At 34.3% G+C, this 20,892-nt stretch overlaps 2 protein-coding genes across 2 annotated transcripts in view; both read left to right on the forward strand.

Annotated features, from left to right (window-relative positions):
- The window catches only part of LOC136808250 (nuclear pore complex protein Nup205-like), a 61,052-nt gene extending 40,847 nt beyond the window's left edge, over nucleotides 1–20,205 (forward strand). The window contains exons 29-36 of the mRNA XM_067064790.1: nucleotides 16,094–16,253; nucleotides 16,543–16,632; nucleotides 16,914–17,062; nucleotides 17,938–18,055; nucleotides 18,477–18,611; nucleotides 19,050–19,177; nucleotides 19,484–19,549; nucleotides 19,918–20,205. Of these exons, the coding sequence (XP_066920891.1) occupies nucleotides 16,094–16,253; nucleotides 16,543–16,632; nucleotides 16,914–17,062; nucleotides 17,938–18,055; nucleotides 18,477–18,611; nucleotides 19,050–19,177; nucleotides 19,484–19,549; nucleotides 19,918–20,001 (930 nt within the window). The 3' untranslated portion in view covers nucleotides 20,002–20,205. The remainder of the gene's footprint in view (nucleotides 1–16,093; nucleotides 16,254–16,542; nucleotides 16,633–16,913; nucleotides 17,063–17,937; nucleotides 18,056–18,476; nucleotides 18,612–19,049; nucleotides 19,178–19,483; nucleotides 19,550–19,917) is intronic.
- On the forward strand, nucleotides 7,464–8,522 carry LOC136808254 (adenosine receptor A2b-like). Its single transcript, XM_067064797.1, has one exon. The coding sequence runs from the start codon at nucleotides 7,541–7,543 to the stop codon at nucleotides 8,450–8,452; it is 912 nt and encodes a 303-aa protein (XP_066920898.1). The 5' UTR covers nucleotides 7,464–7,540; the 3' UTR covers nucleotides 8,453–8,522.
- Nucleotides 20,206–20,892: the final 687 nt, after the last annotated feature.

A 20,892-nucleotide genomic window follows, 5' to 3' on the forward strand; every position in this document is an offset into this window, starting at 1 on the left:
TTAGCTTTTCTCGAGATTGGCTCTTTCATTCTATATGATTTTTTGCACAAAGATGCATAACTATAAACCCTCGAATGTGACGGAGCCCGATTTTCGAAAAAAAAATTGGGGGCAAATTTGGGCCAAAAAACGCTAAAAAACGGGTTTTTTGGACTTTGTGAAAAATTGGATCATTAACTTCTTCTGATTTTTTGCATGAAAGTAGGGTACCATTATAGGTAAAAGATGGCTCAAGCAGATTTTTTCAAAAAAAATTTGTTGGCTCAAAAAACGCATGTTTATCTATAAGAATCACTATTAGCATACATCAATGTTATTAGCCAAATTGCTCAATTTTTTGATGATATAGATGTTTTTTTGCTAACAAAGTCTTGAATATGAAAGAATATTTCAAGAGCATGAAATTTTGGTTTCTAAACGTTTTTTTATAAGAAACAAACGACTAATTTTAATAGATCATCACCATTTGTGTTCTGAATGATTGTTTAATGGTCACGCTCACGTAGATATCAATTATAAATGTGTTAAATGCATAACCAGGTCGGTCCATAAAAGTATCACTTGTTTTCTATCAGGATCGTGACCTTTTGAGTAAATACGTACTATACGTGGGGTAATCAGTATCTGTTCGGATATCACCTTCCAGGCGGACGTCTTTGTTACTTTGAGATATCGATTCGTTTTGCTTTAAACTACTTTTTTATTGCAATTTCCCTTTCCTTTCATCTTCTTTTTCTATTGAACTTGTAAATTTAGACAATGACCTCTTTGAGTAAATACGTGCTATGCGTGGAGTAATCAGTATATGTTAGGAGATCACCTTCCGGGCGGACGTCTTTATCATTTTGAGATATCGATTCGTTTTGCTTTAAACTTCTTTTTTATTGACAAATAGAATAACCAAAAGTAGGGACCGCGAAAGACGGGGGTAAAATGGTTGGAATCGACCAAAATGTTGTTTTTAGGTTTTAGACCACCTATAACCATGGGATAAGTTTTAGAAGCATTCTTATCATTAAATAAATGTCCTGTAAAAGTTTGGTGGCCATAACTTTATTTTTTATGAAAATATGAGCAATTTTGTAAAATTTTGAATGGCAGACGACCTACCAACAGAAAATTTGATTTAGACAGGTGAGCGCGTCCTCAAATCCCCATGATGTTATACATTTTTGGAACTGGAAGAGATCAGCGCTGTTTGTTTTTTTTGTCTCATTGACCCAATCAAATCCTACAAAAAATTATTCAGTTTTTTCTGGGAAAAAGCCACTTTTGAGGGCTTTAGCTGTCCTCCCCGGCATTAAGACAAAGATAATATGAAATTTCAACCTTTTTTACATATTGTTTGTTAATAAAAATTAACATTTTCCAACGCGCTCTGCTGTCTTTTTTGGCTCAAAGTTTATTGGTATTCGAGAAATTCTACAGAATTGTCGAGCGCGTGTTTGTTTACAATTCGAAAGTTCAAAGTCCACGGAGAGTGACAATCTGCCAACTCTCCGGCATACAGGATATTTTCGATTCATTCGTACGGCAAACGAAAAATTTGAAAAAAAAAATTGATAAAAAATTAAAACTTTGTCTTGAGAACCTTTGTGCCAAGTTTCAATGCTATAGCATTAATAGAAGTAAAGTTACTGCAAAAAATGTATTTTTTGACATAACCCCCGGATTTTCACTTTTAAACCTATTTAACCATGATTTTTACAAAAATCCTCGAAAATCGTTCCAAAAAAAGGGTCATTTTCAGGAGATAGAAAATTTCATATCTCGAGAACGGCTTGGCCGATTTTGATGAATGACCCCTCATTTTTTTTCTTTTTTGTTGCTCTTTCCAATGAGCATGGTTTCAATGCGCTAAAAACAATTTGAAAAAATCATTGCGGTCCCTACCAAAAGCATTTTTGTTTTTTATTAAAAACTATATATTCGACCTTACTCACAAGAGGTCATCATCAGAGTAAAAATCTAATACAGAATGAGGATTCTAAAATCAAAATTTACAGAAACAAGCTAATTAAAATGTTATAAAAAATTCATTTAAAAAAACAGTGTGTAAAAATCTAAAATGATACCCATGGGACGCTTAACTGAGAAAACGATGAGACTAAATCGATAGCACAATAAAAAAGAGTAATTAACAAAGGAACTATGGTCGTGTTCAGACCAAGGTTTAAAGTAATTAAGTCTACATGTTTCTTTTGTATTCCTTTTGTATTTAGCTGCACGCTCCTCATAAGTTAAACCAAAGTTTAAAAAGGAATCACCCTCTGGTTTAAAAAAAAAGTTTTTACGATAATATCACAGTTTTCTGAATAGACGAAATCAGAGTTCGCAAGTGAAAAGCATGCTCCTTTTATGAATTATGAAAGGAGAACGTGAAATTTATGACTTAGAGACGCTCGGAGCGTCTCTAGCAGTTAAAGGCAGTTAATAGGTTTATAATGAGAATATCATGGATCGAAGTATGGAGATTCCCATACTCCTCAACAAAATAATCGATTTGTTAAATCCATTTTTGATGAATAGTGATAGAGAGAGAAGAAAGTTGTTTTGTGTGGAAAGAGTATCATGTCTAATGCAGAGTGGAGGCAGATGTATAAAGATACGGTGGATACATATAAAAGTATGTATGGACTCGCCTTTCAACCACCGACATTCGAAGAGTGGTTGGTTAGTTTTAACCAGCCGCCTGTCAGACATCAAAGTCCAACACAAATCTTCACTACATCACAAGATCAAATTCAATTTCCATCCTCCAGCCGAAATCCCTCATTTCAAAGCCAGGATTATCAATCTGATCAGCTGAACCAACATTTTCGACCATCTTTGTCAAGTCCGTATTTGCAATCTTTACTTCCAAACCAACAAGCTCAATCTTCACTGGTGACCCCCCAGCCTTCTCGACATTCTTCTCAACCACGCCAACATTTACGACCATCAAAAACAAAAGAAAATGTATATCCTAGACCAATCTATCAACCACGCTCTACGTCTATTCATCAAGCGCAAGATTTTTGTTGGCAAGGCCAAGAACTTGAAACTCTGAAATGTACACAAAAACAGCAAACGTCCTCTGTTGATACCACATCAAATGAAAGCCCAAGAGAGCCTAATTGGAACTTAGATGAAACTAAAGCCTTGGTACATGCATGGCGGGACAAATTTGAAATTTTAAATAGCCCAAATTGCGAACTCGCATGGACTGTCATTAGCGCAGCTGTAAATAAAGGAAAAACACCCGGTAATCAACATCGAGATGTTAGAAGTTGCAAAGCTAAAATCCATCGAATGAAAGTAGATTACAACCGTGCCAAAGACAATAATGGCCCAAAGAAAACAGGTACTGGAGCTGTTTTCCCTCTATTTTACGATATATTCGATGAACTGCTGGGAACGAGAGATACTACAAAACGCCCTTACCAGGAGGAAACCGGGAAAAAACAAGATTCGAAAAAGGACGGCAGCAAAATGGACGACTTAAAGCGAAAATCAGAGTCAAAGTTTGATAAATTTCTTGAAAAATCTATGAAAATGATGACTGACAGTGAAATCCGTCAAGAACAATTCTTAGAAAAACTTTTTAATAAACAGTCTCAAACCGAACGCGAAGAAAGAGAAAGAGAAAGGAAGCACACTCTTGAGCTTGCAAAATTATTTGGACCTTCGCAAAATAAGTAAAGGCTGTTAAAACTTTTTCAAATACATTGTGTTTATTGGAGAACCTGTGTAGCTTACGTTTTTCGTTTATATTGCTAGTTTTATATTTTAACATGTTTGTTTATATTAATTTTAAGTTGTTGTTGATTTTTTAATTTGCACAAGCAAAAAATATTATGTTGTGTTTCTGTATAAAATTGGTTGCATTGCTTGCAAGAATAAGGTACTTTTCCCATTTTCCTAAAGTCTCATCTCATGTTGCACTATCATTTGGATATAAAATATCAAAATTTGAGAGTTGAGACCATCCGTTGCCATGGGAACTGATGTCATTAGTTACTATGGCAACCAAAATAAAAAGTCGCTAAAATTGAAAAAAGAAATTATGATCCATTCGAAAGAACATGAAAAACTGCTAAGGAAACATACGGGAAAATCGGCTCGAGGCTCAATATGCTTAGCAAAATCTCATTTTCAGCCTTCACTTATGTTTATTTATATGCTTAGACTTCGATTTGTTGATTTTCTTTGACTTAATAAAAATTTCGAATTTTTAAGTTGGAACATTGATTCGTCTGAAAAAAAGTTTTTTTTTGTAATTTGGCGTCGCAGGCTAAAATCTGTGGTCTAAGAAAGCTCAAATAGCTTTAAAGTAAACCTAAAAAGGTCAACGTTTTAAAAGCTACAAGAATTTTTTTGAATTTCAGCTCTGAGGTATGCTTAGCATTATGCTTATTTTTTGGCGAATTTGAGCTTATGTATGCTTATAAACGTTATGCTTATAAAAAAAGAGTGAATATCTGAAAATGAATATGTCACGTGTTATGGAAATAAGGCAAAATTACGTCATAAGCGAATATTAACAAAACTTGTAAATATTCATAACTTTCAGACAGGCTTTGTAACGAAGTACTTGTAGATCTCTTGTTACTATAGCAAAAGGATGGTCCGGTAAGAGGATTTAGTATTTAGAGTGAAGCAAATGGAGTGAAGAAATCTAAATTATTCTATTTTATGAACATATAATCTATTACATTTATAAAAACACAAGTATAATATAAAGACAACGTGGTTGCGGATACGGAGCGTTTCAGTTTGAGACGGGACCGTTGTCACGGTCATTAGCCTTTTAAACTTCTTGACTCCTCCAAATATCCGTATTAAAACAAATATAAAATTGGTATGAACTACAAAACAAATTACACAATTTCAATCAATCAAAGACAAAAATCAGATGCGAGTGTTCATGTCGCGCATTAAGGGGTCATTAACCAATCTAGCAAACCGTACGCACTATCACCAATTATTACAGGGCGAACATTTACCCCACTAATATTCACGATTGGATCATTCAGTAGCTCTTTTCGATTGCAACTTCTATAGATTTTTGAATTTTTGAATGCCCTAGAATCGTGCATGCAACCTGGGAAACCAGTCGACACCGAAAAAAATTCTAAATTACCACCTACAATTGCTTGGGTGTTGAATGAGAATCTTTGTTTTCGACTGAAATAATCTTTCTTGTTGAACTTTGGAGCTAGTATTGGAATATGCGTACCATCAACTGTACCAACAATCATAGCGATTTTACTGTCATTACAGACGTTAAATTTGTGGATCGAATCGGTGACATCTTGAGGACCTGCAGGGAATTTAATAAATTGGTTTTGGAATGAATAAAGAACATCACAGAAATGCATTGAAATTTCGCACACGGTTGATGCTCCTACAGACAAAACTTCTCCAATTAATCTTGTTGATGCGCCTGATGCCAGGCGAAAAACAGCAATAGCAACACGATGTTGAATTGGAATAGCTTTTCTAAAACGGGTGTCACTTTTTTCCATGGGTAATCTAACCAAGTCAACAAGCTCATCAAAGGTTGTTGGCGACATCCGAAAAAGTGACTTCCATCGATCATGGTATTCATGATTATGTCTATTAGTATACAGAACGAAAAACCAATGATCCTTTCGATCATGGCACCAAAATCTTCTGTCAGACGGTAACATCAGCATCAGCATACAATGGTTGAACCAACGTAATTTTTGTTGGTGTTTCTTCATTAAGTACAAAAACATGAAATTCCTTTTCTGAATAGCGTATTTCTTTCTGAGCAATTTTTTCTTCCGATCAGTCTCTAGAAGCAATGCTAATGTTTCAATTCTAGCAACCATTCTGAAGTTTGAAGATGTGTATACTATCAACTGTTTGCGATCTCCTCTTTCAAAAATGAACCCTCACTCAAACATTCAAAAGGGGATTCCTTTTTCCACTCTTATGTAAATCTATCTAAAAGATGAAATAGCAATTAAGTCGTTGCACTTCTTAATTCCCATATCAACTTAGCACTACTTAAGCCTTAAACTTAAACTTTCATGTCTGAACACGACCTATATGTCTATGTCGTAAAAAGTTGTAAAGTTTTGAATAAATTTTGAACGTTCAATGAAGGTTTTTGTTCAGTGATTAACAAAGCTTCTGTCAATTCTCTAGTGTCATTACGTTTGAAACCTTTCGCAATTACTTTAACGTTGTCCATACAGGGTGTCCCTAATTAAAGTATCGAGTCGAAACACAACTATGAGTAGAAAGTTTGTGTGCGTGTTCACAAAATTGTATTTTAAGCTCTCCCTCTTTTTTCTTTGTCATTACGATTAATTTGTACGTTGTAACTACCTTTTGTAATAAGCCTGTGTGATGGAGAACGTTATTATATTTTAGCGATAACACACACAAACTTTTCTACTCAATCGCATGTTCAAACTCGATACTTTAATTAGGGACACCCTGTAGTGATCGGTTCGTGTCCGCTGAGTGCTGAATGTCTGAAAACGGTCGAATTTGTGTCTCTGCCACTATGATCTAAGACCCTTTCATAAATTCGTCTTTCAGTTTCCCCAATGTAGGTTTCTCTACAATCCTCTTGGGGGCATAGTACTTTATGCACTACATTGTTTTCGTGTAAAGCCGACGTTTTATCTTTAATATTAAACATTGATGATAACCTTGTACTTTTGTATGCAATTTGTGTTTTGACTTGTTGCGTACCGACAACGTTTTTTAAAGTCTAATTTAAGGATTTTACCAGAGTCTCACCCATTGAGTTTCAAGCCCGAAGGGCTAGAGGTCAATCTCTAACCTTTCTCAGGCAAGAAAAATTGAAGCCTTAAATATGCGCCGTATTTTTGATGACGGATTGAATCTAGCAATTCCTTTGTTTTCGAGTGATATATTTTCCAAAATTAAGCGGTAAATTTTAGTTTCAATCTGTCATTTGTGTAAAAACCAGGCGGGTCGCTCAAGGCCGCGCAACTTTGGTAGGATTTGTTGGCTTCAAATCCTACCAAAGAGATTGACTTCTAGCCCTTCGGGCTTATACTTCATTGGTCTCACCTCGTTTTCCTCTCACCTCTTTTTTATTGCAATTTCCCTTTCCTTTCATCTTCTTTTAAGAATTTCAGAATAGCTTCTTCTTAAATTTTTGGGATGAGATGGAGTTTTTGCAAGCTCTCATTTGACTTGGTTGGTCGTTAACCAGTAATAAAACAATTTTGTTACTTTTTCTATAGAAGGTGTCATTTTTATTACTTCAAATGACCAATTATCAAAGTATCTTATAAAAACTCTATCTCATCTGAAATTGTTACCATTTTTTCTTTTCCAATTCAAAATTTAATATTCAAAAAGTCAAAGAGAATAGGTGATGAGAATAGAAGATTTCTTCATCTGTTAGCATCTGCTACCGTGTGTTTCTTTCGAAAAAAACGGCAGTCCTGTGATTTATGGTTGGTGTATAGTTTAGATCTGTCGAAAAATGGATAAAACGATAGATATTTGCAAATCATACGTTATTAATCATTCTTAATAGACTAGAAAAATGTCATGCGACGCAATCTTAAGCACGTCAAACTATGGTTTTGATGTGGCAGCTACCATCCTATTTGGTTTGTCAGCAATTATTACAACCTTGGGAAACACTTTTTCTTTGATGGTTCTTTGGCAGCCGTCCCAACGATCAAAATCAAACAAAATTCTAACATCGTTAGTAAGTAGTGATTGTTTGGTTGGTTTGTTATCAAATCCCATGGCCATATTGATGATGTGGACTGGTCTGGAAATTACACCTTCAATTTGTAGAACAAACACTATTGCACTTTTCTTTGTTACCTGGTTTAGTTCTTCATCAGGCTTTACAATACCTTTTATAACCTACGATCGGTATACAAGCATCACAAAACCTTTCAAATACCATGACATTATCACTCATCTTAAAATCAATCTAGTTCTTGTGACGATTTGGGTTGGTAACTCAGTAACGGCACTTTTAAATGCATTCAACAAAACATTTTTACTGTATTTTATTAACATTGGTTCTGTCATCGCATCTACCATCTTAATCACTGGATATTATCAGATCTGGAAAGCCGTCAAGCAACGGCAAACAAACATCCTATCGCTTAGTAGGAACGACCAAGAACATCTACGGACCCATATCCGACTCTCTAAGAAAATCTTATTACTTATGATCGCGTATTTTGGTGCTGCCCTCCCAGTAGTTGTTTATGCAATCGTTGTGTTGTTTTTTGATCATTTTACACGCCCTTATCAACCGTACTTGTACGTCGTTGGGATTTTCTTTTTTCTTTTTAACTCTTGTGTGAACCCTTGCATTTACATTTGGAAAGATCTTGAATTCAAACGAGCGTATAAAAGATTTCTTCGTAGGAACACAATCTTTGCTTGGCTTTTCAACGGTGATACGGTCAATCCAATAGCAGTAATTTCTTGATAAATCAACTTTACTCAAATGATTTGACATGATTCAAACTGCATTCTTCGCTACAGTATTCACGTGGAAAGCCTACTAAGGGATGACTTTCGCATTTCCTTAGATGGATTTCACGGACTCTATGGTCCGTATATTTAAGCGTATATTTAAACTGTGAATTTCGTTTTATCTAACGAAAACATAGAAAGACACTAGGTTATGGTATACTTGTAAACTATGCTAGCTCTGATCATGATTATTCATGTAATTCGAGGAAAAAAGCAAGTTTCTCCCATTTTTGGGAATTCTTGTTACCCGCTTATTGCTCAGTAGACGATGGAAACTCTTGTAATAACGAATCTTACTGAGCTAACCTTTAAAGGAATTTACACTAAAACTCGGTATATAAAATCATATAGCTAGTGGCTGTAAACAGTAAACAGTGTAAACATTGTTATTCAAAGCATACTATTTCCACACTTTTGAAACTAAAGAAAAATAGTTCAGGAACTGCAAGTTCGGGCGAGAATTGCTATTTTAGTTTAGATAGAGGTTTCCGTCCTAGACTAAGAATATCTTTTCCTAACTAAGATCCCCACAAGAACAAGTAAGTCCAATTAATCTGCCTACATTAGTTTTTTGCGATCTTTTGCACATAGATACACATTAGTACTGCCGAAAAGCAGTCGAAAACCGTTTACCGAAAAAAAAATTTTTACCGGTCTATTATAGAACCGGAAATGTGCCGGAAATCGTCGTTTTTTTCATAATTCCATCTCATTTTTTCAACATATGCAATCGTTCTTTAAAGAAAAAGGTCTGTTATCATGATGCCCAAAACTTAGCATTATTTGTTATCCAAAAAAAATCATCCTTTGAATCCGGAACTGAACACGCCGAAAACCGGCGTGAACAGCTTGAAAATCGCCTGAGCAGCTGAAAACCGGCGTAAAAGAGGTTTCCCTCGTTTTTCAAGTTACACTCGACAGATGTTCATGGTTTATTGCACAATGATGTAAAATAGCAATGCCCAAAATGTGACGGGGCCCAATTTTCGAAAAAGAAATTTTTCTGGCCGGTAGAACCGAAAATGTCCCAAAAAGCGGTTTTTTGAGATTTTCTCGAGATTTTATCATTAGATTTTTGTGATTTTTTTGTTCACAGATGCACATTAGTACTGCCAAAAAGGTGCCGAAAACCGTTTACCGAAAATTAAAATTTTCCGGTCTATAGAACCAGAGATGGTCCGGAAATCGTCGTTTTTTCATATTTCCGACACATTTTTTCAACTTAATTTTTAACAGGATTTCGGGATTTTGCTTAAGATTTAAGCATGTAGTTCATTTATGAATTATAACCCTAATTAACATAAAAATGAAATCAATTTTGTTCTTACTTCAGTTTTAATTTATTTCTGAATGATTAAACAGTGTCAGTATTTTTTTGCTTTTAATTTAAACACTGTTTGTCTCTTTCAAGATTTAATCACTTTATGCTCTGTGCATTTACACCTTTCATGTTTTAAAGAATTTATTGCCGCCTTAAATTTTCATTCTTTCATCATAATGTTCTTACTTAGATGCAGATGTATTACCAGGTAGGTCCATAAAAGTATCGCTTGTTTCTTTTTAATTTAGCTATCGCAATTCAAACACTTATATATAAATCTGACTGAAGACTGCTTGAAACGGCACGAAACTCCGAGTATTGGAAAATAAATTTGTCTCTATTCTTGACTGATAAACTTTTTGTACCATAGTTCAGTGAATAAATAGATTTCGCACAGCCTCCGTAAATCTAACTGTAAATCTAACTCATAATTTTCCATCTATGGAATGTAATTATGGTTAGAAACGACTGATGATATTGCCTCTACCAGAAAATGTAAAGAAGCTATTCAGATTTGGTTAAGTTACACAACTTCCACAATCTTAAAAGAAAACGTTGCATAATTAATAATCATTTTTTTGAAATCGAATGTTTTTCCATAATGGCGGAAATGAACTTAATCTAAAGAAAAAACCAAAACTTGGTGTAGCCTAGAAATCTAAGCCAGATTGATTCAGTCACTAGGTAAAATCTGATGTTAAGTTGTGACTGAATATCTGGCTTAGTACAAGTAAACTCGGTAGCTTATCAACTGACAACAACGAAAATTCAAACTTTCCCGGGCCTTTTATAGTGAATGCACATAATTTGAATAATTCTCTAAACGAATATTTTTCAACAAAAGATTTTTCATAACGAATCCATTTTATAAAAATACGAAAAGAAAAAATCTCCTCCTTATTGATTTAAAATTTCTTTTACATGTTGTAAGATAAAAGGCTATTATTAAAAAAGAAGGAGGGTGAGCAAAGGAAAAAAATATGTTCAAAAAAAGTCAAGAGTAAGAAGATGTTTTCAAAACAGACGACAGTTTAACGTTTTTGTGTTTTGACCAATCAGAATGAACCCAGAGTGAACCGAAACTCTCGTTCATTTTTTGAACGCGCGCTTCGCCCAAGCCAGTTTTTCAAGGCAAACTTAAAATTCCGTACATCTTAAAATATCATTAAAGCGCCGATAATGCTATATTGCCGTAAGCCGTATCTTAGCCTTGTAAAAGCTGGCTTGGTTAACCAGGCTAAACTTGGTGGTCAGTTTTTTCTTCTGAACATCAATTGAAAATTATCGGTACAGATTGTCTTCGATATACCCATGCATATACCGCCCACGGTCGAATGAAACCGCCCATGGGGATTGAATGCGCCACAATTTGTCCACCACCAACTCCCCTGTCTCGTATTGGCGCAGTCTCTCTGATTATTTGGATCGTTGTCCTGGTCACTGGATGAGAATGGCTTTCCTCTGTGTGATCTCAATCCATTCATATTCCCATCGTATTTGCCTTGTAGTCTCAGAGGGTATAAATTCGATTCATCGTCGATGAAAAACGTTTCGTGCCAACCTTCATACGTGGTGTCGCCTTTTTCAGAAATATAATAAAATTCATAAGCGCCAGATGAAGTGATTTTATGAATCAATTCGTTACCCATGTAAAAATCACCTGGGTGCTGACCAAATCCGTTTTTATAAGTTTCCCAATCGGCAAACCAGTTATGCTCCCCATCCATTCGGTAAGTGAAAACCATCCAGCCTCCACCCCGAACGTCCATATTACATCGGACGTCCCGTACACCGATTCCTCCCGGTAGACTTATCGGGTATATACCAGTCGCCTTATAACCAAGATTGTACAAATCACTACAATCCTTGATATCGGTGTAGACTTTCGATCCTTCTAAAGCTTCGTAATGAGTGAGATTTGTTGTTGTAGAGCTATAAAAATGGCATTTAAATGGAATTGTTTTGGGTACTGTCTCCACTAGAAAAGATGCACATCTCTCATCATGATGGCACTTTGAGAAGCAGTGTTGTTCAAACTTAACACTGGCTGTACTATACTCTTCTTTGGTAGGCTTCTTGTTGTGTCCAATTAGTTCGTATCTTTTTGAAGTAGCAGTGAAGCCGAACATGCTGTACAAATACAAATAGACGTAAAATGTTTGAGCTTTGTTTACCATCTTGTTGAAAGTATACTTGATTTTCCGATCTCAAACAAAAAACGCAAAAATTCGCTGCTCGTGTTTTCTTTATGGTCACTTCAACACTTCTGGAAGTTTTTTTCTTCGATTTTTCTTCATTTCTACACTGTTTTTTTTAATGTCACGAACAAAGATAGTTGAATATGAAAACTCAAAATGAATAATGGTTTGAATGGGAATACTCAATTCGTTTCTATGGTGTGTTTCATCTTTGATAATCTTAGGCGGTCCCCTTTTTGCTCTCAATCCATTAACCATTCGTAACATTCGATTATTGCAAATTAAAAATGGATATAAAAGAGTTATTTTTCAATTTATTGATTCAATCGAAAAATGGAAAACTAAGGTTAACTATGCCGGCCATTCTGTAGCAATATTCTTTCTTTTGAATATTTAGCTTAATTCAAAATCTTTGATTCTCATATTTAGTCCAATCCAATGCCTCATATTTGGTTCAATCCCGATATTTTGTTCAATTCAATATTTTTCATTTAAATTCAATCTTTTTCATTTAAATTCAATATTTTTCATTTAAATTCAATCTTTTTCATTTAAATTCAATCTTTTTCACTCAAATTCAATCTTTTTCATTCAAATTCAATCTTTTTCCTTCAAATTCAATCTTTTTCCTTCAAATTCAATCTTTTTCCTTCAAATTCAATCTTTTTCATTTAAATTCATCTTTTTCATTTAAATTCAATCTTTTTCATTCAAATTCAATCTTTTTCCTTCAAATTCAATCTTTTTCCTTCAAATTCAATCTTTTTCATTTAAATTCATCTTTTTCATTTAAATTCATCTTTTTCATTTAAATTCAATCTTTTTCATTCAAATTCAATCTTTTTCCTTCAAATTCAATCATTTTTCCTTCAAATTCAATCTTTTTCATTTAAATTCAATCTTTTTCATTTAAATTCAATCTTTTTCATTCAAATTCAATCTTTTTCCTTCAAATTCAATCTTTTTCCTTCAAATTCAGTCTTTTTCATTTAAATTCATCTTTTTCATTTAAATTCAATCTTTTTCATTCAAATTCAATCTTTTTCCTTCAAATTCAATCTTTTTCCTTCAAATTCAATCTTTTTCATTTAAATTCATCTTTTTCATTTAAATTCATCTTTTTCATTTAAATTCAATCTTTTTCATTCAAATTCAATCTTTTTTTTCACTTAATTATTTTTTGTTTAATCTTTAATCTTTTCTTATTCAATCTTTATTTTTTCATTCAATCTTTGAACTTTTTTTCATTCAAATCTTTGATTTTTCTGGTAACCCTTCTCCGTTGATAGTTTCCCTCCTCTATTGATCTTTTCCCACTTTCGGACATCAAAAAATGGTAGATTCATAATGGTGACTTGCAAAGATGGATGGATTAGGGACATCTTTACAAACGAGTCTTCAAAGTGTCTTTAACATCTCTGACACGAACTCCGAGTCTTAAACTATTAAATCTTAAGGAGATAATAAGATTAGTGGCAAATTCACGCTGAAGATAAAATTTATCAGTTATTATTATCTCCGAAAAAAAACAAAAACATAAAGTACGCGGCTGGGCGGAAGTCTGGAGACGAACTCTTTTAGAATCCACTCGTACCCAGGAAGATTGAATGAAATTTCGAAAAGTTTGAATGGAAAAAAATTGAATTTGAAAGATTGAATTTGAAAGATTGAATTTGAAAGATTGAAGGATAGAATTTGAATGGAGAAGATTGAATTTGAATGGAAAAGATTGAATTTGAATAAAGAAGGATTGAATTTGAATAGGAAGGATTGAATTTGAATATGAAGGATTGAATTTGAATTTAAAAGATTGAATTTGAACATGAAGGATTGGATTGAACCAAATATCGGGATTGAACCAAATATGAGTCATCGGATTGGACTAAATATTCAAAAGATTGAATATTGCTACAGAATGGCCGGCATAGTTAACCTTTTAAAAATAAAAACATTAAATAAATTAAAAAATTGTAATTTCAACTATCTTTCGTGATATTTGAGATTAGATAAACAGTGTAGAACCCTCACGCATGTTCTTGGTTAAAGAACAATTCTTCAATATACCCTTTTTTATAAGAACTAGCATATATTTGCTGAGGCTTGACCGCTCTTATTTTTTTGGCGCTTTGAGCAAAAAATTCTTTTTATCCTATTTAAAAGTCAAAATTGAGCAATTTTTGGACCTACCTCCGGGTGCCCCGGTGGAGGTCCTATAAATTAGCCCATGTCCGTTCGTTCGTCCGTTCGTTCGTCCGTCCGTCCGTCTGTTACCAGCTTTTCTCAGTATTGGCTCATTAGTTTTTTCTGATTTTTTGCACAATGAAGTAAAATGGCAATGCCCAGAACGTGACGGAGCCCGATTTTTGAGAAAAAATTTATTTGGGCAAATTTGGGCCAAAAACTACCTAAAAATAGGGTTTTTTGGACTTTGTGCAAAATCCTGTCATTACTTTTTTCTGATTTTTTGTACAAAGATGGAGGGCAAGATTCTCTAAAGAATGGCTGAAGTGGTTTTTCCCGGAAAATTCTTATTCGCCTTAAAAAACGGATTTTCGTATTTTGGGGAAATTCCCTTTAACCAAATAAGAAAATATAGCTTTTCTCAAAGTTGACTCATTATTTTTTTCTGATTTTTTGCACAATGATGCAAAATGGTAATGCCTAAAATGTGGCGGAGCCAGATTTTCGAAAAAAAATATATTTGGGCAAATTTGGGCCAAAAACTGCCTAAAAAAAAGGTTTTTTGGACTTTGTGCAAAATCCTGTTATTACTTTTTTCTGATTTTTTGTACAAAGATGGAGGGCAAGATTTTCTAAAGAATGACTGAAGTGGTTTTTCCCGGGAAATTCTTATTCGCCTTGAAAGACGGATTTTCGTATTTTGGGGAAATTCCCTTTAACCAAATAAGAAAATATAGCTTTTCTCAATGTTTTTTCTGATTTTTTGCACAATGATGCAAAATGGCAATGCCCAAAATGTGACGAAGCCAGATTTTTAAGGAAAATTATTTTGGGCAAATTTGGGCAAAAAACAGCTTAAAAGTTTTTTTGGGCCTGAATGGTTCAAGTGATTTTCGTATTTGGGGAAATTCCTTTTTACCATTTTACACTATTCAACACACAAGCTTTATTTCTCCATTCTGAATTTTTGTACAAATATTGTCACTTTTTTCTTATTTTCATCTGATGTTAATCATTAGGTAGGTCCATTCGGCATGTTACTTGTTAACTCTTAAGATATTCGGAATTCAGTAATTGTTGGCTCAAGTTTTACTGCAGCATCAGTAAGTTAAGTCTTGCTTCTATACTAGAATTACAACAAAGTCATTTCATTTATCGTCCCTTCATACAGTCGAATTTTGAGTTTTTTTAAACCAAAAATATCGCCATACAGTATTATGATGAAAAATATCTTCACCACTCGGGCACTACACGCTCTTTTATTGATAAGAACAATTTTATGAAAGAACCAGCCGCAGATTTAGGCCCTAAGAACAATAGCTCTATTGTTTGGAACAATAGAAATTCAAGAACAATCTTGGGCTCAGGGAAAATTTACTGGTTCTTTTTAAAAACAAGCGTGTAGTTTTGTTTAACTTGCCATTTTTCATCTTCATTTTCTAAAAATTGTTGAATTATTGTACTCTGAAATATCTTTTCAACGATGTAAAAAAGCCGAAAATTAAGCTATTCGGATTCTATAACAGTCTTATACTGGTTGGTTTCTGATTGAAACAAAAATTTACTTCCAGATATCCAAAGTGCAACTCTAAAGCCGTCACAAAAAATGCTTTCGTTAATGATAAAAGTTCTGGCTTCAAATTCGACAAATTCCAAAAATTGTTCAATAGTGGAGATGACGCTCTCTAATTCTATTTTCAAGGGGAATCGGATTTTCTTCGAAAATGCGAGCTCATTGAATAATCAAATGTCGATATAGAGCGTCGTTTATGAGAGTTCCAAAAGGAAATTTACGGTGACTTTCAATTTCTTCGAAACGGGAGCTTATCGAATAAAAGAACGTCAAATTAAATAGCGTCAACTGTTTTAATCTTTGTTTTTTCCTCTTTTTCAGATAATGAATCAAACATTACAAGCAGAGAATTTGGACAGTTCAATGATTACGTCACCGTCAGCCAATCAAATGAGTGTAACGGCTTTGGAAACACAAAATGCTCTATTGCAAATCAGATCAAGGGTGTTAACTTTCTGTAAAAACGTCATTTCAAGCCAAGGTATGATTTTGCTAGGGATCAAACCCGCAACCTCTCAAAGTATAAGCGAGTTTATGTATTTTTGCAATTACGAAGACGGAGTGACTGAAGCGATTAAGAATAACCCGCAGTTTTGACCCACAATATGGAGGAAGGTAAAAGCTAGGGTTAGGCTCAGCCATTCAGGATCAAGACAAATCAAGAGCTAACCGTTTCAGTGCGCAGAAAAACACACACATAAACCCACCATACTCTGCATTCATGATACGGCCACCAAAATTTCAAAAAAATTCTTTGTTTGTTTTGACAGGGTTGAGTGGACCATACGCACGTGTTATGTTTGCGCCATCTTTCACCGATAACGTTGGACAAGAAACACGACTCATCACCGGCAAACCAGGTTTGAATCCTGTTTTGACTTTCTTCTTATTGCATGCTCTAAATTTTTAGCGAAGCTTTGGAAAACCATAATTTTAGATTGAACTGGCACGAGTGCGGTTTATTATTTTCTAATTATTGGGCGGGAGGGCGATAACAAAAGATTTTCATTTCAAGGGATGACATTCAGACAAAAAGGTTGGATAGTGGACCACTTATTCGGGCGGCCTTGGCACTGAAGGTTATTACACTTACAACTACAGTTTAACTGGTCAGATAAACACAATGTGTAACTTTCTTCAGTATCGAAGAAACAACTGCCAAACTTATCATTGATCGTGGGTGATTTGAAGTCGTGCCCGTCTCAGTTATCGAAATGTTTGGACCATTTAAAGGTCCTCGACCGAAAGATTGATTCACTACAAGATCTACCAAGTGAAGAACTCAGAGAGGTAAAATTTTAAAAAGATTTTCATTAAGCATAGCAATATCATCTAGCATCTTGGGCAAATCTGGGTAATATTTATGACAAATTGACAACATTCATGTTTTTGATACGTTTTCAACCGTTTTTTACCAGACTGTTTTCTCTGTCTTTTCACGTTTTTTAACAGTTCCCTCAGATGCTTAAAAATGGTGGAGGGGTGGAAATTATAAGCTAATGATAAACTGATGATAAACTGAGAGGACCTCGTTGCCAAGTTGCTTTTAAGAGCCATTTTCTGAGAGAATATACAAAGCAAAACCTTAGCAACCGTAAATATTTGCATAGCAACAACCTTTGTCAGCTTCAGAGTGAGATAATGCCTCTTGAAATTGCTTCCATTCAATTTATCAAAAAAAATTGGTCCAGACCAAAAATCCCCAATTTCGGGACCCCGTAGTCCCGAACTTGCCATCCGGTGGGAATTTTCGAAAAAAATTTCACAGGCTGCAAAGATCATGGTTTTGACCCAAATATTTGAAAATGAAGGAATTCTGATGATATAACTTCCTGACCCTACCAAATTTAATCTATTTTTCTCAGAAAATGGCTCTTTTCTTGTGACAACTTAAACGGGGGATCCTTATAAGGTCCATTGCGGCACTAAAAGAAACTCCAAATTGATAAATGCTCACCAGTTTATAAGGAAAGTGAGAGTAAGGAAAATAGAGCATTGGCTACTTGTACTGATGACTTAGAATCAGCTAAACAAAGAAGATATCTTCATTCTAGGCTACAGATTTCTGTCAAGCCCGAAGCGCTAGATGGCTTTACAAATCTGTACAAATATATGTTCTAGGCTAATGTTTAATCACTGTATATCCATCTTCTCATCTTGAACAGATCATATCGCAAGAATCGGAATCAGAACGTTTACCATTCCACCAACGTCAAGTTGTAGCATTACGTATTCTACGCAAGCTGAGAGAGCTGCGTCAAAACGAGGCTAACCTCCTTTCTTGTATCCTTTTTAACAATCAAATGAGCGGTCATTCGATAGGTTTTCTTCTTCTAATACAGTTTAGTCAGCAATTCCAGGAGTAATTTACTTTTGGTATTTTTTTCTTTCAAGGAACCTGATATTTTGCACATGTTTAGTGAGCCGACTCTCGACTGTTATGTATTCTTTGTTTACAAATTTTAAGGTTGTACTTCACAATTGATCAGATAGGAACCCCGTGACTCAGTTCTTCACATTTTATGTGTGGGCTTTGAAATTAAGGTTTGCCTTTCCATATATGTCTCTTGAAGACGCTCTTAAAATCTGCTCCAGTATACACCTTGTACATCGTCATTCCTTACTTACTAGAGGTTTCTACTCGTACATGTCGAACACTTCTCAGTAAACTTGCTTCCTTAACTTTTCATGCACACATCACTAGACATCATAGAACACAGCGTATATATTTTATGGCGACATATCGACTACTACTATCTGCACTGTGTACCGACAGATGGTAGTTTCATGGTATCGGATACCTCACGATCCAACCATTCGAGAGCTCGACATCTAAACGGTAAGACTCGATTGGAATCGTTTTTCGAGTTCTTTCGAACATTTCCTTTCTGAATGTTAAGAATGGAAAATTTTGATGCGGGTAGATTTTCTTCTGTAAAGTCTCCGTTTATCTAATGTTTATCCTCTTTATCTCGAATGTTTCCTAATTAAACGAGTTTTCTTGACCCTTCAGTCAACGATCCCTTATATATAAAGTAGTCTTTTTAACTCGAATTTCAAAAGTCTCGAACATATTTTACTTGCCCGTGAGTGTTCGAGTTATGGAGCCTTTACCAGGGCCCACGCCATAAAATTGAAAGTGGGGGGGGGGGTCAATGAATATAGAGTTTAAGGAGGCACAATCAAAAATATATACTTTGCAATAAAGTGCCGGTGGCGTGGGCCCTGTTTACTTTATGTCTGAAAATTGAAACCATTTGTTATCATTTTCACACAGCGACAGATTCAAGTTTCTCATCACCCTTACGATCGACAACATCAGCGGTGACCGCCACATTATCAGCCAATCAGAGCCGTCTCGATCAAACGTTACCGACTGCTGTCGACAAAGACGAAATTAATGATGTAAGATAGCTTGTACTTTTATTTAGATCAAAACGCCTTTTAAAATCATTTCCTTTTGTTTATTATACGTTGGTTCGTGCCTCAAACTGTAAAAATAAAAGCTGTATAAACCTATTATTTTTGAATTTTAGTTGGAAAATTTTAGGCTCTATACCAAATTTTCAACATCTTCAACCTGGATTTGCTTAAAATTGTTTAAATGCCAGTCCCAGCTCACCGGTGTTATAAAATTGCTCTAATAAAAAGAGAGTATTTACTTTAACCGTGCTTTGTTTTAATATTCTCTTCAATTTCTTTTTTTTTCAGTTGAAAGCTGAAACACCGAAAATATTGACCGATAAGCTTTGGCAATCAATTCTAGAAGCTGATAAAGTAAGTTATTGCACTGCTTCATTTTTACGTGGACTTGCCTTGTTGATGGTTTTAGGTTAAAAGTTAAAAAAAAAAGGCTTCGATAGCCAAAATACTAAGAACAAGTTAAGAACATTTTAAGGACATCCGAAGGCTTCAAAAATTTTGGATGTTCTTGTAAAAAATGTGTATATAGGAAAAAAAGACCAACAACAGCAGCGTTTACTCTGCACCTGTATTTATACTAGTTTAACATGTCCCACATTTAGCCCCCCCCCCATTTCTAGTGGTCTGTAAGCATTTCCAAATGTTGCTCATTTTTACAGTTCATTAACAGATTCACAGACATTTTATATTAATGTATTTTGTTTCCTCTTTCCAATGTTTAGGTACACGTTAGCTCAAGATCACGGCTGTCATTTTTATCATCATTAGTGCGCAGACTTCAAAGTATCGTAAAACTGAATTCGTAAAAGAGAAAAACACCCAAAAGCTTCCCTACGTGACTGACTTAACGAGGTGATAACCATTTTTAACAACAACGTATTTTTTTTGAAATTTAAAGGCTTTTTTTTGTAAAAAATTTTTTTTTTGGTTTTTATTGTCCTTTACTCTTTGTAATAAGAATTAGCTGTCAGGTTTTAAAGCGTAATAAATCTTACTTTTATATGGCTTAACTATAGACCCTGGAATTTTAATCGAAATAAGGTATTACAGACTAGGCTTAAAAACCAAGTCTATGCTTGTACCATCTCTGTACATCTCTGATATTTACCAATTAGGCTCTGTACACTTTCTCAAATTTAGTATTTCGGACAAAAAAAGGAAGGAAATCGAAGGTCCTAAACAATTTCAGATCATTTTGAAATTTCAAATCATTTAAAATATTTCCAGTCAAATTTTCATGATTCGCCGCTTAACATTTAATTTTGTTTTTTACAACAAACAAAACGTCTTTTCATCATACCAATATCATATCTATGTTCCCTTTTCATCTTAGATGGCTAAATAGACATTTGATTTGAAAGAGGGGAGATTCTCATTATCTGAAAAATAGAATATCAATTTTTTGATTGATGCTTCTAATTGCTCTGATTTCCCCAAAAGATTAACTGTAAATTAATTTATCATTGATACTTACAATTTCAATCAAACCAAAAATCTAATATGTATTTTTCAACTAGTCGTCTATGTTTAGTATAGTGATGTGAACAACATTTTTTTGATGAACAAAAAAGTGTTCAAAGAATGGTGAAGAAAGATAGATTTTATAATTTTTGGTACACTGCGAAAATTCTTTGAAACATTTTTAACCGAGCTTTATGATGGAAACGAGACTCGAAAATTTATGATGTTTTTGATAA

This window comes from Clytia hemisphaerica, unplaced genomic scaffold (genome assembly GCF_902728285.1).
Source record: "Clytia hemisphaerica strain Z4C2 unplaced genomic scaffold, Clytia hemisphaerica genome assembly, whole genome shotgun sequence".
In the NCBI taxonomy this organism is placed as follows: Eukaryota; Metazoa; Cnidaria; class Hydrozoa; order Leptothecata; family Clytiidae; genus Clytia; species Clytia hemisphaerica.